The sequence below is a fragment of the Sordaria macrospora genome, chromosome 2 (assembly GCF_033870435.1).
Source record: "Sordaria macrospora chromosome 2, complete sequence".
NCBI classification, from domain to species: Eukaryota; Fungi; Ascomycota; class Sordariomycetes; order Sordariales; family Sordariaceae; genus Sordaria; species Sordaria macrospora.
In genome coordinates this window covers 5,006,452-5,024,496 of record NC_089372.1, presented here as the reverse complement: position 1 = coordinate 5,024,496, position 18,045 = coordinate 5,006,452, and the positions used below count along the sequence as shown (strand labels likewise).

General features: G+C 45.7%; 4 protein-coding genes and 1 non-coding gene across 5 annotated transcripts; 3 read left to right on the top strand and 2 right to left on the bottom strand.

Moving 5' to 3' along the window:
• Positions 1 to 588: 588 nt before the first annotated feature.
• On the top strand, positions 589 to 3,442 carry SMAC4_07560 (uncharacterized protein; the record flags this gene model as incomplete). The annotated part of the gene is made up of 5 exons (XM_066090648.1): positions 589 to 708; positions 771 to 872; positions 942 to 1,316; positions 1,370 to 2,033; positions 2,100 to 3,442. 5 exons carry the CDS (start codon positions 589 to 591, stop codon positions 3,440 to 3,442), a joined length of 2,604 nt encoding a protein of 867 aa, XP_065946246.1.
• Positions 3,443 to 4,257: 815 nt separating this feature from the next.
• Positions 4,258 to 4,352, bottom strand: SMAC4_13301. The gene is made up of 2 exons: positions 4,316 to 4,352; positions 4,258 to 4,292 (listed from the first exon to the last, which is right to left on the bottom strand). It is a non-coding gene; the product is annotated as a tRNA-His (tRNA).
• Positions 4,353 to 5,091: 739 nt separating this feature from the next.
• On the bottom strand, positions 5,092 to 7,249 carry SMAC4_07561 (uncharacterized protein). Its single transcript, XM_003344505.2, has 5 exons — positions 6,796 to 7,249; positions 6,546 to 6,630; positions 6,312 to 6,390; positions 5,615 to 6,253; positions 5,092 to 5,559 (listed from the first exon to the last, which is right to left on the bottom strand). The coding sequence occupies exons 1-5, from the start codon at positions 6,941 to 6,943 to the stop codon at positions 5,461 to 5,463; spliced, it is 1,050 nt and encodes a 349-aa protein (XP_003344553.1). The 5' UTR covers positions 6,944 to 7,249; the 3' UTR covers positions 5,092 to 5,460.
• Positions 7,250 to 12,538: 5,289 nt separating this feature from the next.
• On the top strand, positions 12,539 to 15,704 carry SMAC4_03247 (uncharacterized protein). The gene is made up of 7 exons (XM_024655357.2): positions 12,539 to 13,305; positions 13,486 to 13,674; positions 13,731 to 13,766; positions 13,818 to 14,085; positions 14,142 to 14,222; positions 14,277 to 14,879; positions 14,930 to 15,704. The coding sequence occupies exons 1-7, from the start codon at positions 13,292 to 13,294 to the stop codon at positions 15,362 to 15,364; spliced, it is 1,626 nt and encodes a 541-aa protein (XP_024511256.1). The 5' UTR covers positions 12,539 to 13,291; the 3' UTR covers positions 15,365 to 15,704.
• An 88-nt stretch (positions 15,705 to 15,792) lies between these two features.
• SMAC4_03246 (uncharacterized protein) lies at positions 15,793 to 17,746 on the top strand. Its single transcript, XM_003349608.2, has 3 exons — positions 15,793 to 16,259; positions 16,665 to 17,140; positions 17,218 to 17,746. The coding sequence occupies exons 1-3, from the start codon at positions 15,814 to 15,816 to the stop codon at positions 17,517 to 17,519; spliced, it is 1,224 nt and encodes a 407-aa protein (XP_003349656.2). The 5' UTR covers positions 15,793 to 15,813; the 3' UTR covers positions 17,520 to 17,746.
• The last annotated feature ends 299 nt before the right edge of the window (positions 17,747 to 18,045 follow it).

The following is an 18,045-nucleotide window of genomic DNA, read 5'->3' as shown; positions in this document are numbered from 1 at the left end:
CAAATATGATCTAACAAGTACTTCTACGTACCTACAGTCCGAAGACGCAATCCCCAGAGGAGTCCAGGACCCCGAGCTAGGAAAGCGGGGACCCCATAGATATCCGGTACCAAGCGTACCTTTCAGCTTATCTCTTGGACCTTCCATCTTATTTTTCGCATCCCGCTTCCCCAGACTCTCTTCCCGTCGGTCTGTCCGTGCTCTTGACGTCGTCATAAGCCTGCCCTCGTCCGAACCTCGACCTCTATCGCTCGCCGTCTGCGTACTACGAACCCTGCCTTACCGCCGAACCCTACATATGCGCAAACCTATCTTCCAATTCGCGCGTACCTTGGCGTACCTAGCTTCCCAATAGGGACTTCAGCAGACCTTGAACAGGGCCGTGACCTCTTCGACCATCACTGCCTATCAGGGCTCTCTCGACCTGCCGACGCCCAATTATCGTCCTCCTCAACTGCTCTGGTTTCCAGATCATGAACCAGAACGATTTGAGAAAGCACCACCTATCCTGACAGCCTGATATAGCCCAACCGCTCAGCTTCGATTATCTAACCTTCGGCTCGTCCAGGAAATCTTCCAGGATCCATCATGGAGAAACTCAAGGGCACCAAAACCACTTCTTTGGTGCCCAAAAAGTTTCGAAGTGTACGTGACAAAAATGGTACTCATCGTAGAAACAAATCTACAGAACCAGGTCCAGGTCCAAGGGTCCGTTGCCCATTCTTTCTATTCTTACCGCTTTTCCGTCTTCAGCATCTGACTTTACACAGAGCCGACCCCTGGGTGACATGTCATGGTTTTCCGTGTTCAGGCCCGAATCTGTCAAGCAGGCACTACGAGAAAAAGAAGAGGTGGAAAAGGAGGCCGCAAAGGTATGTGTATGATGATCTTCCCGGGGCTGCTACGAGGCAGGTTACTGATGTGCCTACGATACATTACAGATAGCCGAAGTCACCAAGCAGCTGGAAGAGCGCAACTACACCGAGATCTCAGAAGAAGTGGTCCGGTTCTCACTGAATTCCAAATTCGCCAATGGGGATGTTGACAAAGCGATCGAGCTCATACGACTCCAACAAAAGGCCTTTGCTGGGATCATACAACCATACAATCCCAAGATCAGCATGCAAGGCGCGGAAAACCGGGGAAATGTCACCTGCTACCTCGACGCCTTGTTATTTGCCATGTTCGCGAAGCTTTCAGCCTTCGAATGCATGCTGAAGAACGATCCGGCAGATGAAAACCAGCGAAGGCTTGCAGGACTCCTAAGGTTATGGGTCAACATGCTCAGGAGTGGGATGTTGATACATACAGACATGGTACGTGACAATGACCGTGGATTCGACTCCCGGGACTGACGGTGTTTCTCTAGACCCAGCTTATCCAAGAATCTTTGGCGGCCTGTGGATGGGAGGAGGCCCAGGAACTTGAACAACAAGACACATCGGAGGCATTCGCCTTCATCACAGAAACCTTGCAACTACCGCTCCTCGCACTCCAGGTCGACCTCTTTCATCAAGGCAAGAAGGACGAAGACGACCACAAGGTTGTCCACGAGCGATTACTCAACCTCGCTGTTCCCCCAGATCCTGACGGAAAGGGTATCAAGCTGGAGGATTGTCTCGAAGAGTATTTCAACAACAAGGTTGACGTTTTCCGGGACAGTGTAGAGGAAAAGAAGGGGGATGACGAAAAGGGGCCCCTCCCACGCGAAACTGTCCGGTTGATAAGCGAGGACGAGGATGGTCAAGGGAGCGACCAAGGCGACAACAGCCCACATCTGCAACGAAGATGGACATCACAGGATTCGACGACACGCACTCCATTCTCGATGCTCGATATCACTTCGGCGAGACCCGAGCTACCAGCAGCACCCCGACACCGCTCTACTAGTATTATACAGCGTATCGTGGTAGAGGACAGGAAGCCCCCGTTGGATGCAGAGAATGAAACTCTGTTCCAGAAGGCCAAAAGAACGAGCTCAACCGTGGTCAAGGCCGTGACGATACCTGCCTGGCAGTTCTTCAGGTTAATCCGTACGTGTGACACCCAGAATAGAAATCCCATGGAATTGGATTGGTCAACTAACAAGCTTGATGTAGCATGGCATGCGACGGCTTCTACCGGTGAACCAAGCAACGATGTTGAGGTTGCACGGCATTTTAGCCAGCGGCCGGTGGTCGGCATCTGCTTGAAACGGTATACCATGACAGAAACCGGGTTCCCGATTCGACAGAATACTCTCATCGACATCCCTGACTCCATGCGCCTGCCACACTTCATGATGCCAGATGATGATGAGAAGCAATCCAATGGGTTAAGCCAGGAGTACAAGCTCGTGCTTCAGTCCGTCGTCTGCCACCGTGGTGACTCTCTTCACAGTGGTCACTATGTTTCATTTGCCCGCGTGGCACCGAAACTTCTCACTGACAATCGCCGATATGAACATGACCCGCCGCCGGATTACGAGGAGGCACAGTGGGTCAAGTTCGACGATTTGGATCTGGACAACCGAGTGTCCTACGTCGACGACATTAGAGACTCTCTGAGACAAGAGATGCCATATTTGCTCTTCTATCAGATCGTCCCGATGGTGGACGTCGCTACAGCCTCTAGTGATGGGTCTGTTAATGAGCCACCATCCTACAACGAGTCGACCACTGTGATTGCCGCTGTACCCGGGACGCCCAGCATGGAACCCCTTCCGGAACGGCCGGGCGGGATGTCAAGGTCGATTAGTGGCTACTTTGACTCCGCGTCAACCCTCGTGCACAACGGTGGCGGTCCCAACATCCGCTTTAGTACAGAGCTTGAACGGCCCGCACGTCTCAGTCTTGACGATGACCCGTATGGAACAGGAAGCGCCGGGCATTTGAGGGCAGACAGATCCAGACGCGGCAGCCTTGCGGTCTCTGATACCACGGCAACAACAGCCATTACACCTAGTGATGTAGGCGCGCCATCAATGCCACCTCCTACACCAGAAGGGGAGAGTACCGCAACGAGACTCGGTCGGGCAGCGGCGAAGTTCAAGAACAAATCACGACCCACCAGTCAAGCCGGCGAGACGCGCATTAGCCTTACCATGTCGCGATTTGGCCTGTCGCGGCCCAGTAGGGACACTCTCAACAAGGATAGCGCCAACGGTGCTGGTAACTCATCGGAAGGGGGCAGTGATGAGCAGCAACCGGAGGCCAAGGAGGTTGAGGATGCGAGTGATAAGGATCAGAAGGAGAAGAATAAGGATAAGGAGAAAGAGAAGGAAGGCCATCATCATCTGGGCCACCACTACCGCAAGTCTAAGAAGGACAAGGGTAGGGATAAGGAGGACACGAAGGAGAAGGGCAAGGATAAGGAAGGCAAGAAAGAGAAGGGAGACAAGTCGGGCAAGACTAAGGAGACAGGCAAGGATGGCGTCCCTGATCGGGAGTGCGCTGTCATGTGAGGATTTTTCAGCGCACGGGTTTAATGGTTTTCTAGTTTCCTTTTCTCGGGGTGGGAGGGATGGACAGGACGACAGGACGACAGGACGACAGGGTGGGACGGTGCATTCTCCGGGGCTGGCTGGTTGGGTTGGGTTGTATAAAGCATTTTCCACGTTGAGCGGTTAGAAACTGCTCTTCGTTAACATCATGGCATGGCGTTGGTGTATCCGCTGCTTGTTCTTCCCTTCATCTTTCTGCTTGTTGTGGAGATCATGTTTTCGGCTCTCTTGATTCTTCCAATGCATATACAAGGCGAAGAAGGCAAATGAAAACTGGGAGAATTACTACTAGATCTCGCCGAGAAGCAATATTTGTTATTGGCGTCTGTCTGTCTGTGCTTTTATGTTATGATTGTCCTAATGAGAGCTTGTGGTTTTAGTACAGAAAGATATATATGGCTTGAGATATTGTGACTGTAATCACGGTTGTTGAGTACTGCGCTGTCTGGTCCACCCAAGACGAGAGAGAAAGCAAGAAGGATAATTCTCCTCGAAGGTTTCACCGAGAACCCATGGTATAGTTTCCTTCAAAGAGTGGCAGTTGACGACTTCTTAAACCAAAAGATGCGGCCTCGATCAGACGCATTTCTCATGCTTGCTAACTTACAATCATCCATCGGCTTTCTACTTCTCGTCTACCGATTTGACATCGAAGATGAATCTGCAAAAGACAGAAGAATAAATAACTGAAAATAAAACAAAAACCGACACAGGAAATCACCTTGAAGATTTCCCATCTACGTTGGAGGTGAACACGACAAAAAAAGGAAAAAGAATGGGATTGCCAGGAATCGAACCTGGGTCCTCTCGGATCGTTGTATGATCGAAATCGAACCACAACGAGAAGTACTGACCACTATACTACAATCCCGCTTTCTTGAAGTTGCAGGCTAAATGGTCTGTTGATGTAGGTAGTAGGTAACAGAGCCATTGTTGGAGAAGTCTTTTTTTTGGTGATATTCGGGCAACGAATCAACGATGCGTGGATGGAATGAGATGGTGATGGATTGTTGGAGCTTGGTGGTTATTGTCAACTGTTTTTATGCATTATTTTAAAAAGAAAATCATTATCACGACTGTGCTGCTTGGTCCTATCCGGATCTGGAAAAGAGATCCAAAGGGGGGTATCGCAAGTTAATCGCATCATGTAGTATGATATCCTCTTCCTACCAAATCTGAGACCGTTTCCAACATGTGCTTGAATGTTTACACTGGTTCACTGATGACATGACTACGTACACCTTTATTAGTGTAGTACTACTAGGGGGAACAAAATACATCGATGACAACAAGTGCAGTATGCTTCAACCGCTTCTCGACATTTCAAACAATGCCTCGCTCTTACTTCTTCATCAAACCTCGTACATGTCGTATGTAAACCTTCTTCATATTCATGACACAAACATGCTGACCGTCCCCAAAGTACACTCAGTCAACCCAGAGAAATGCGCAGACCACAGAGACATGCTACACGCCCTTCCCTGATTGACCTGTCTATAATACAGAAAAAAGCTCCCCCCCTCCCTTTTTTTTCCCTCTCCCAAGGAAAACCAAAAGATAAAAAGCGCCAAGTGATGAGATGCAAAAGCGCGAGGGGAAGCTTTTTTTTCAAAAGGAGAAAATGTGGTGAGAGATGTCTATCGTTCCGTGTGAGCTGTATGCAAAGACCCAAGCCATGCGGAACCATTGCGAGGGAGAGGTTCGCAACATCCGACTTTTGATTTTTCTTATGGCAACTTGCCGTGACCGGTTCGTACTAAGTAATGTGATGAGGATGGGATCAAAGACAGATATGGCGCTGGTGGTGAGGGGATGTGAAGAGGTATGGCCCTCAGCCTTTCTGTTCTTTGGTACTTGGGGGCCATCGTGTGTGATTATATTACGTTGTCAACACAATGAGTAGAGTGCAAGGGTAGAGTGGAAACCAAATGCTGGCTCAATCAACCAGTGTTCTTCATCCCGGATATACATATTTCAGTTTAAAAGGGGATGTTGAGGGACTGGGCACCCTCCTGCTGCTCCTGGAGATCGACATCAGACGCCTCAATGGAGACGGACATGCCGAGCTTGGCTTGTTGCTTGAAGGGGGTTAGCATAGGCGCAAGACGAGAATGGAAAGGGCAATTAGCTTACAGTGACGTGGTCAACATCAGCAGCGAAGGTCAAGGTGACAGGGGCAGCACCAAGACGCTTCTCGAGCAAGCAGCTAAGCTTGCCCGTGGAGTCGATCTGAGCCCTGAAGGTGGACATTCTGAAGTCGTACTTGGCACCAAAGGTGGTGATGCCTTCCTTGGTAAGACCACCCATCATGCTCTGAGAGGGAGCGACAGACAGGGTCATATCAACACCAGCCTGGACTCTATCCGTAAGCTTCTTCCAGAAGGAAGTGTTGAGAGCACCCTGAGCCTGCAGCTGAGCGCTAGCAACCCAGTCATCGGCCTTGTAGCGGGCGAAGTAGGAGATGGCGGTATCGGGGCCCTGAGTGAGGCCCTGACGTTGCCAGACAGCCTGGAGACCGAGGCCGAGTCTGGGAGTGACGGACTGGAGATAGTCGCCAACGAAGATACCGGTGAGGCCGCCGTCGAGGAAAGAGGGGTTGATAGCCTTGAGGGAGGCAGTGAAGTCGTCGCCAAGGTGTTCGTGCTCGAACTGGGCCATATCCTGGCCGCCGCCGATCGAGAACTGCGACTTGGAGACGGTCCTGTCGCCCCACCTGTAGTTGAACCTTGTCGAGAGAGCGCCCTCGTTGTCGAGGTTACCCTGAGCGAAGATCTGTTTATGCGGGTTAGGAGCTGGCCCTTCTAGTATCGTGTATCCTCCGAGAGCATACCTGGTTGGTTCCGTAGAGAGCGGCAAAGGCATAAGGGTTCAGCCTCTCGCCCATAGCAAACTGGTGGGAAACTTGGAAGCTTGGGTTATAGGTCAGCGGTTATTCGAGGAAGATTTGCAAGGACCATAGCTGCTCAGAACCACAGGAACGCATGCGCAAACCAGACAATGTCCCTAATTCGCAACGCAATTCCTTCAATGATCCCTAACCGACAACTGGAATGAACCAACGTACAGAGGGGCAAGGCTGAAAGCCTTGGTGACGTCGGCGCGGAGGCCGGAGAACATATAGTTGGTGAGGAGGGTATCGCGTTGGACCTCTGTCAAGGCGCTGTCAGCAATGATTGTCCATTACTCCAACGAAGAGCCGGCCGGCGCAGCATCATGGAGTGCCGCAGCATACGGTATGTTGTTTCCGCGCACTCCCCGCCGACGACGCCGGGTATCTTCAAAGACTGGATTTGTATGGTGTGGCAGCAACGCACCGCGGGCGACGGTCTCGATCGTGCCGGGGTTGGAAAGACCGAACTGTTTCCTCCTCTCCTGGAAGGCGTTGAAGGCATCGGAAAGGCTCGAGTAAATGGCATTGTCGCGCAGCATCGCCAAAGGCGACTCAGTGGAAAACGAGGCCATGATTGTAAACGGTCGCAGTGGACAAGGATGACGAGAGGTTGTGGGTGGAAATCGAGGACGCAACGGATGGTGTCGTCAACTGCAGTGGTGTTGCGTGGGGACAAAAGTTGCGGATGGGTGGTGGACGCGGGTTTGTCGCCAGTTGAAGGTCCCAGAGCCTGGTTGGTTGGATGCCGCTTAGGATGGGGGAGAGAGCTGTCCGACGATATGAAAATATCCGTTCCGACCAAGCTTGTCAAAGACCCGCGCCCGGGACAGGAACTTCAAGCTGGGCCAAAAATTTCACGGTGTTAACGACACACCAGTCCCGGCTCGGTTGTTGGCCCCTGCGCGGCCCTGCGGCGGCTGCGGAGACTGGCTGTCTGGAGAGCTGGTCTGTGCTTCCTTAACAGTCGCATGTGCCAAGCGCTGTCACCCACACCCCTAACCCCGGTCGGGCGGTGAGATGGGGAACTCGGGATGACGACAGGTGGGCAAATTGGGGAAAACGAAAAGGAAGGAACGGCAGAAACCGATTTGTAGCCGCATTCAAACTTTCTCAATTCCGGATCGCCAGTGCAGAGCAGTCGGTGGTACAAACGCATCCATTCAAGCTGGAATTGTTACAAGCGATAGTAGCAGGATATTCCGTGACTACAATTCGATGTCAAGTCTCTTTGGAGTTCTTGTAAAACCCGTGCCGTTGATGATGGTGAACCCGGTCATTGTCTTTTGGTGGGGTAGTTGTTGCCTCATCTTTCTTGTACACAGTGCAATGCCCCTAAATGCTCTCCACCTGTGGAGCATGAATGACTGCAGAGGATCCGCCCTCGTCTCCTCTTTCCGCGTTACACGAGGGTGTAGTGGAGGCCTTTTGGCTGGGCGCTAAGGCTCATCACCCCTCTCTCTTCAAGGAGAAGATGGCAAATGATCTGAGATATGAAATAAATTTGTAACAGACTACATATAATTTTAGTGCAAATTTGATCTATCCCTATATTAAACTCTTATATTATACTTCACATTTTATAATTACAGCGCATTCATGAAAGCTAATAAACTACTTGATTAAGAATTATATATACAAAAGCAGCAATCTAGCATTTTCTTTATTATATATGTGAATTTAGTACCGCCAGAGTTAAATATAGCTCGGCTCTTTTAATATGTTTCTTCTACATTTGTAGCCGGAATTTCTTCTTAATTAGTAGTTTTAGTTTTTCATTTATGTTATATTCTCAAAACGGCGCTCTTATAATAGTATAAATAAAAACATGAATGAAAAGGCGAAATCAAATACTAGTATTAAAAAAGGCATTCATATCTTGACTAATTGTAGAATATTCAGTATTAGTAAAATATAAAAATATTGCTTAAGTTGAAGAATAATAATGCAATTAATACGTTTTTACTTAGTAGTAACTTCTTCTTTTTCTCTTCTACTTCTTCCTTCCTCTTCTTTTATTTTATTTGTTATAAATCTTTATAAATATTATTGATAAAAGTATTGTCGTTATTAAATAAATTAAGGATTATTGTCACGGCGCTGGCGGACCACTACGTTACTAGGGTTAATATAGGGCAAGGTATTAGATGTGTCCTATACCAAGCTTCAATCTCTAGCTGAGCTCCGATGCTATATTTATAATATTGAGGCTAATCTTAGTACTATGGCTGTCACAGGTTGACATTGGCTATATAGTGTGCATTCCAGGTTCTGCCTTGCAAGCAGAACATCGTCCTATCTTTTATAGGTTTGGCCGTCTGGGCATATGCACCCTAGCCTGTTATAATGGCAATGGCTATATACGTAATAGTATATTAGCCAATGGCACGTAAGGCACAAAGCATATGATCTAGCCTTATAACAACCCGGCCTTATTTATAAAATAAAAATTAGCAATTTTTGAACAATTGTAAAATAACTAGCAATACTTATTCTAAATTTAACTATTTATCTGGCGAAGCGATCCCTATATAGTCGCGCAATTAATAGAATTAATTGTACAATAGTAGACGAAATTTATACTATGAATATCATAATTAAGAAGTATAATTAATTATGATAGGCAAAAGGTAAATAGTAAATATAATTATATATAATTATACAAAGAAGTAAGAGAGAGAGTATAAACCGGTGCCTAAAAGAATAACTTTATATAGGCTTAGGTGTAGGATCTACCTGCCGGTGGATTTATAGCACTCGGGATGTTATTAGCTAATCTTATCTCAACTGTAGTTATAGCAGCGGTCGTAATAATATTGTAGTTTTAGAAACTATGGTGCTATCTTTAAGCACGTGATGCAATATAAGCTAACCTTGTAACAAAGATTTAAATATTCTTTATTACTTATAAAATGTGACGAACGGCAGTCTGATCTGCCTAATGTCACAGGTTGACATTGGCTATATAGTGTGCATTCCGAGTTCTGCCTTGCAAGCAGAACATCGTCCTATCTTTTATAGGTTTGGCCGTCTGGGCATATGCACCCTAGCCTGTCATACCTAAGTGGGATAGTTGAAGGTAAAGACTATCAGTGCTGTTCGGTGAAGCTGAAGAGTTCACAACAAGTATGTCTGCAATACTGGTCTCGGTGATAATGATCTATTGACTACTGTCGAACTATCTGACAATCTGAGTTCTCCCGTAGTCCCTTTATACCTGCTCGCCCTCTGCGAGATATCTGTCTCCGGATGCTCTTGTCGAGCCCCGTAGGTCTGTCTAATGCGTGCCTGCTCACTGGTGATGCTTTGCTCACTTGCTCACTTCGTGAGCGTCTGCTCGCCGTGAGCACTTCGTTCACCGTGAGCGTTCTGCATGCGTTCTCTGGTCCGTCCTGGCTTGGTGTGTGACACGGCCTGGCACGGCCTAACCCGTTTAGGCCGGTTGTGTTACCAAAGCCATGGTTGGTCCGTGTATCCTCATAAGTTCGTAACATAAAATTATTTTAGTAACGTTAGTCGTAAAGTTGTAATAAATAATGAAAAGATGGAATTGTTGCTGTAGCTCTATTTGAACATTTACTTTGTTATTGTTATTGAAAGGAAAGAGGGCATTTATAAAAGTGCGAAGGAATTTAAATAAGTAATTTACTAACTATATAAGTATATTTGAATTAACATCAGTTATATATTTCTAATATTCAATAAAATTAAATATATCTTTCTTATTAATCAGAATATACTTTATTTTATAGTTCTTTTCATATTTATTCTAATAGTTATTTTAGTAGACCTTTCCCTTGCCGTTAATTATATCCTTCTCCTGTATTTCATAAACTTCGCTTTGAATTTAGAAAATGTTTTTCATTGCTTAAATGTATTTTCTCTACTCCTCCTCCCGCTCCTTTCGTAATCTTTGTATTACTGTAATATTAAGCTCCTCTCTTAATAAGTTTATGGTATTACTTTTACCCTTCCATAGTAGTTTGTAAATTCTCCTTCTTATTCTTTCATTTATCGTTGATTCTCTTTCCCTACTAAATTACTTTTTCATTCATATAGTATTAAATAAAAAGCGAGCTTTTTAGAAGAAAAATATAATGTTATTAGGAAATGTTTACCGGTAAGGGAATTAAATTTGTAGAAATAGTAGTTTTTAATGAGAATAAGAACTTCTATAGCAATTCTGAACCTATTTATTTTGGAAAGTAATAATAGGAGAATTAGATTTATTTACTTATAGTTAATAAGAATTAAATGATAAAGAATACTATTAATCAAGTATAATAACTTATTAACTTACTTCAGTTACCTAATTTTTCATTGTTCGAAAATCTTTGTTTTATTCAATAGCTAAGTATTAGCATTATTGAATTTGATTATAGTATTATAAACTTTTATACAAGCCTTTAATATATTTTGAAACTTTCGAATAAAGTCTGTTTCATTAAAAGTATAAGCGTTCTTTTTAATACAGTTCTGAAGAATCTTTTTATATTGCGGTTTAAGAAGACTAAATATATTAATATTTAATAGCTTTATAAAATAAATAGAATAGAGGCGTAGTACTATCAGTACGATATTAAAAGCTTTAATGTATATTTAGACTTCTATAGTATAATATTTATCAAGTTTATTAATAATTAATAATTGGTATAATAGTTTGTTATTAATTCGTTACTTCCTTAAACTTCTTATTAAATTGTCACGGCAAATAGAGGAAGGGAATGCAACAAAGCAACAATGACCTTACTATTGAATGAAGGTCAAAAGATGAGGAAAAAGAAGAACTAGAATATAAAGGATGGCTGCGGCGCAAAGAATATACTGTGCACTGCCAAGAACCATGCAGCTATAGAAGCAATGCTGACCAGCGGTTGAGCCGCGCCGTCACATAAATTATTGAAATTCCTACTATTACAACTTATACTATATTAAATATAGCTAAACTAATTTATAAATAATAAATACTTTTATTTAAAAGATAGTAATAATTTAAAAGAGTAACGGTTAAAATACTTTAATTCATTAATTATAAGTCTATTATTTGAAAAATCGGCTAGTAATTTAATAAAGCGAACGTTAGTAGCAAAATTATTATAAATAAACTTTTTTATAAGATCCGTTTCAAATATAAAAAAAGTAGCTAAGTTTTTACTTTTAGCGCTTACGTATATTATTAAAGTATAAGACTTATAATTTGCAACATGGTTAATTTTAGTTATATAAACGAATAATTAATATTCAACATTATATAATTTTACTAGTCAGATTATATTGTAACCATTTACTTTTTAATTAATTAGGTCTTTTAGTATAAAACCTTTCTTATAACCGTTTGTAATACAACTGATTTTTATTCTTGTTTTACTACTATCTTAGTAATTTTCTTTTTTTTAATTTCTTTTTTTATTAACGCTTAATATTAATTCAATTATTCAATTATAACATTATTACTTAATTTCCCAAACTTTCTCTTTATATTCACTTTGTAGTAAATTGTAATAGCGCATTTAAAATTATTTCCAAAAACCTTTTCAATTAATAAGAGTCGTAAGTAGTTAATAGACTCTGTAACGTACGTAAATAGTTAGCGGTTGAAAAATTAATTTTTATATATTGCTAGGAACTTTCTATAGAAGTAAAGAATAATATATATAATTAATGTAATTTCTTCTTCGTCAGTTATTAGTCGAAGATAGTTATAGATACGCGGTGTCATAGCGGGTTTATTTTATTTATACAACGCTTTTACGTAGCGACAAATTGAATTCTTTGACTACCAGATAGTACGAGCTATATATTTAATAAATAGGGGCTTCTTCTTTTTATTATGAAATTTGAGAGTTTTAATACAAACGTGACCTTTATTACACTTTTAAGTACTAGTTAATTTCATGAAATTAAGTAAAAAATAATTAAATAGTATTATAATTAATATATCTATTAGCGATTAATATTAATTATATTAAATTAATAGCAATTCTATGTAATTAAAAGAGATTTTACTAGTACGCAACTTTAATTACAATATGAAATAGGGTATTAAAGTTATCTGAAATTACAATATTAATAAGCGATTTTTTAGAACGTTAATAGGAGAATTTATATAGTACTGATCCCAGATTTATTTCGTGTTCCAGATTATTACCACCCTCTCCTCATGGAGAGAGGAGTGATGAACCTTGGCGCCCAGCCAAAAGGCCTCCACTACACATTCGAGTAACTTTCAACAAAAAGCCAAGAGGCGGCCGGCATCGTCCACCTTTTTGGTGCCATTTTCCACTCGAGCTTCCCTCACGTTCGCAGTCCCGCACAATTGCTTCAGTGATACTGATTGGTTTGCGATGTGCTGAAGTACCTCATTTCTCACCACAATCGTTCCAATCTTTGCGACATAGAACTTGGATTTCTTCTCTGATATCTGTTATAATATCATCCTACCCATCTCAACCACTTTATTGCTATTTGGATTTGTGAACCAGTCAGCACGTCAACCTTTGGACCTCTTCCCGTCACCACCGAACAGTATATTGGTTGCCGTCTCGACCTTTATAAATCCCAACCGGATCTCACTCGGTCAGAAACATACGCTTTCCCGACATCTGCGACCACCGCCGAGCATCATCATCACACCACGGGGCACGCTTTCCAGCAACTTTGCCATACCGATCTTTCTGTGTTCCGTCGAAGATCTAAAGAACTGAACAACTTGGTGGACACATCCTACAAGTATCTTGCGGAATCATACAAGGCAAGCGCCGTTGGTGCTAAATTCGCTTGCGGCCCACCCACTCCGTCCGCCGACACCCGGGCTTCCTTCACGACCGAAACCTCTGAGCAACGGGACAACCCTTCTGCGTCCTGGTACCGAACATAACTGCAACGAGTACATTTTACCCGAGAAGCAGAACATAACCGGCGACATGGATACACTCTTGTAAGTTCAAGATGGCTTGCACCGTTACCGAGCTCCAATCCATGTCATTGGCGATTACTTTAGTCTGGAATTGGGATTCTGCGAAGTAACAATTGCACCGGAAACCAAACTCTTAGCCATGGGAATCATTTCAGAAACTTGGGGGTGGACTTGTTCATAGACAATTGCTAACATATGCAGAACTGCCGAGATTGCGGCCAACGCACCGCGGTACCGTCGCAAGAGTTCAACCTTTATCGACGGCATTCACGATGTCACAGACCAAGACAATATGGCCCCGGCCCAGCTTTACAGCACAATGTCTGGCAGGCTCTTCCATTCAGGCCGTATTGCTATCGTTATGGTTGGCCTCCCCGCGCGGGGCAAGACGTAGGGCTCTCCATATACCCTCGGGTGTTCTCATAAGTATGCTAACAGTAACTTAGTCATATCTGTGTTTCCATGGCACGGTATCTTCAGTGGTACGTTTTAACCTCATCCTACTTGTTACGCAATCGTCTAATCCTTCATAGGCTCGGTGTCAAGACGCGGATTTTCCACCTAGGCGACTACCGCCGTGCTACCGTTGGCGAGGGCGGACATGTTCCTCAGGACTACTTTTACCCCAATGCCTCTCCAGCCTCGACCATGCTCCGACAAAAGATACTGAAGAAGTGCAGGGAGGATATCTACGCGTGGCTCAACCACGAAAATGGCCAAGTTGCTATCTACGACGCCGTCAATCCTACTGCGGCTGGACGCCGTGCGCTTGCAAAGGAGTTTGCCAAACACGATGTGCAGGTGAGATTATATGGTGGCTGAGGTGCGGATGAAGGATTTCCGCTAATACTTTGCAGACTTTGTTTCTGGAATCGTACGTCAATGATGAGGAGATTCTCAAGGAAAATGCCAGGAACGTCAAGATCCATTCGCCGGATGTGAGTACAATCAACAAAAACGCCACAACGGCCATGAGTGCTGACGACTTTCAGTTTGATGGCATGGATCCTGATGAAGCAGCCGAACGGTACTTGAAGCGGATCGAAACTAAAATTCCGATTTTCGAAACCATGCAAGAGGAAGAACTAAACTACGTGAAGATGATTAACGCCGGCCAGGCATTCTTCTACAACAATGTCAGCTTCAACTACCTCTCGCATCGCATCGTCTTCTACCTTACGAACCTGCACATCAAAGCCCGCACAACCTTCTTTGTCCGGGCTGGGCCAGCAGAAGGCGAAGAGTCCTACAAATCCGACGCTCCTCTCTCTGAAGAAGGCAGATCATACGCAGAGAAGATGACCGAGACCCTTCTCCGACATCGGGAGCAAGAAAGGAAGACCAACAGCGAACAGGCCGGCCACGAGGTTCCTCTAAGGCCTCTGGCTGTTTGGACATCTACGAGACTCCGCACGATCCAGACGGCCGATCCCCTGAAAGAGCGAGGCTATAATGTTCGGCAACGCTCGCAGATGAGCCAAATCAACCCCGGTGTGTGCGAGAAGTTGTCGGAGATGGCTATCCGTAGACTATATCCCGAAGAGGTGGAAAAGCACGAGCTTGACCCATACCATCACCGTTATCCCCGTGCAGAGGTTAGTGTTTGCTGTCAAGATTACAGTGAATCCAGCTAACATATACACAGTCGTACCACGACCTCGCTGTCCGTCTCGAGCCCATCATTCTCGAACTCGAACGCGAGCAGAACGATGTGCTTATCATTGCTCATGAGAGCGTTCTGCGCGTTCTGTACTCATACCTGATGCACTGCAGACCCATGGAGATCCCCAAGCTCAAATTCCCGAGGGATGAGATTATCGAGATCATTCCGGCGGCGTATCAGAATGAAGCTAAGCGCATTCATATCCCCGGCCTTGACCCGCAGTTTACCCCCGGGTCGCCCGAGGACATCCGCATCCCCGTCCCCAGCATTTCCAGCAGTAACCTGCCGCCTATTGATGGAATAAGCAGCCCTGTCGAGCCATCCTCCATGGACAACCTTTTGACCACGCGGCCTCCTGAGAAGGTGGTGAATAACACCAAGGAGATGGTGGCGGATAAGGTGGCCGATCTTGATTAATTCACGGCATACTTGAATGTGGAGTGAAAACGGCGTTTTCACTGAGTGGGCGATCATCGTTTGAGCAATAGGGTTGTCCTCGACAAGACATGGTTCATTCCACTGTAGACCGTTGATTCCCCAGGAGCACACCCTCGCAAAGAAACAGTATTCAGTCGTTCAGATATAGCGGGTAGACGTACTGAGAGCGAGCGAGATTTTGGACTTCAACATACAAGAAGAGGCAAAGCATTAGATAGCGTCTCGAGCTAGTGAAATTATCTTATGTTCCCATTTATCTCACTTCTTCTGGGACGCACTTTTAGGCTCATATGAACCTGGAGACCGAATTGTTTCTTTGCGTCTTCATGATATACATATGACAACCTCAAAAAAAAAACCGGCTAGTAATGCGCTTCTGAAATCCCATATCTGATGGGTTTCAAAACTCTTGATCGGTCCTTCCTTCCATGCTCACGCCGGATACGTTGATGGAAGCGACTGAACTGAAGCAGAACACCTGCAACGTAAGCCACTTCAGCCACACGTGTGGCACAGTCGGATGTGTACCATACTGCATCTACTCCAACGATCCGTCATCGGCATCAACCATCCAACTGAACAACCTTCTTGACTTCCACGACCACTCTCAACAAATCCCCGTCATACGAACCCAGAAAATGGCCTCCACCACGAAACCAACAAAAACCGCCCTCGTCACCGGCGCCACCGGCCTCCTAGGCAGACAAGTCGTCAAAGCTTTCCAAGGCCTAAGCGTGCCTACCGAGCTTAGCTCCAATGCTGGCTGGACGTGGGAGGTCAAGGGGACGGGATTCTCGCGGGCGGATGGGGTGAATGTGCTGAAGGTGGATCTGGAGAAGGCGGAGGAGGTGGAGAGGATTTTGGAGGATGTTAAGTGAGTTTCTGATTTTTTTCATTTCTTTTTTCAGGTGTGTTCTGGCTTGACGTTGGAAGGAGTTTCGGGTTTGGGGTTCTGGGGATAGCCTGGATGGAGGGTTGTGTTGGATTGGTGTGTTGGGATGGATTTTTGGACTGGTGAGAGCTACAGGTTTTGGTGTTGCCGATTTGGGGGGTTGGGGCTGGGGGCATGGGACTGATGGGAGGAATCTTACGATGCTTGGCGTTATGGTTGGGACATGATTGATGTCTTTTGGTTTATCGGGTTGGATATGAAGAACCTCGTAGTTGTCTTACAAGGCAGCCTTGGACAGCTTGTCTTTTCTGATGCACTTACTCGTCCTTTCTCATATGGACTTGAAGTAACACATGGACTATCAAGGCTAACTAACACATTCACTAGCCCTCAAGTCCTTGTTCACTGCGCCGCCAACCGCTTCCCTGACAAGGTCGACGCCGATCCTGAAGGCACCCGCCTCCTCAACGTGGAGGCTACTCGCACCCTCGCTAAGGCTTGTGCTTCGCGTGGTATCCTCCTCATCTACATCTCCACCGACTACGTCTTCTCCGGAAAGCCAGGCGAGGCACCTTACGAGGCTGATGCTGCCACGGGCCCTACAAACCTCTATGGCGTTACCAAGCTGGACGGCGAGAAGGCCGTGATGGAGGAGTTTTCCAAGGCCGGCAAGGAGGGTTTGGGCGTGGTGATGAGGGTACCCGTGCTGTATGGCAAGACGGAGGAGGGCAGGAACGAGGAGAGTGCGGTCAATGTCCTTTTGGACGCTGTCTTCAAGGCGCAGGAGGGAAAGAAGGTCAAGATGGACCACTGGGCGCTGAGATTTCCTACCAACACAGAGGACGTGGGTAGGGTTGCTCGGGGTAAGTTATGGATGGGCCTGCAACTCTTTTCCAACTCTTCTCACCCTAGTCGGCCGGTGCTAACTTTGGAATGCCAGATGTTGCGGTCAAGTACCTGTCAACCAGCGGAGCCGAGAGGTCATCGCTACCGAGAATCCTTCAGATGTCGAGTGAGGAACAGTATACCAAGTATGAGATGTGTCAGCTCTTTGCAGAGATCTTGGGAGTCCCCCTTGACAACATGGAGGCGAACACGGAGGGCAACGACCCTAACGCGAGCGTTCAGCGTCCGTATGACTGCCACCTTAGCACCAAGGCGCTGAAGGATTTGGGTATCGATGTCTCAACTCAGGACTTTGCTGGCTGGTGGAGAAGAGAGTTGAGAGCTTTCCGCCATTAAGCGACGATTGGTGAGTTAAAGATATGAAGGCTGTGTATACTATTGGCAACATTATAGCTGGTCCTCATGGACTCTTGCTCCCGGGCTTCTTTTCTACGCAGCAAGTTTAGTGTAGATCTTCCAGCTAAAACATGCACTTGATTAGTTAGAGAGCATCGGCTGTGACGTGCCGGTACAAGACTCGCCAAGTGCTGCTCGAAGTTCACCGTCGAATAAACTGCTTGGCGCCTTTGTAAGGTGGCGGGTGAGGCAGGGTGGCTCAGAGGGTGGTTGGCATGTGAAATATCGCTGAAGTTCGCGCTACCCGAAGCGTTGGGGAAGATAGCGTCAACGGGATGAGACATGTCGGAGAACAATAACCGCGATCTGAGCGCGTGAAAGGTTGTAGACGAGCTCGCATTAAAGGTAAGGGATGTTTGTCGACGCGGTTTGCCTTTTGAGCCCTTCGTGTCAGATAGAGTGGAATATTGTTTGCTGCCCTGTTCTTTCGCGCTTCGATACAGCGGTAGCCTTGTCATCTTGCGAC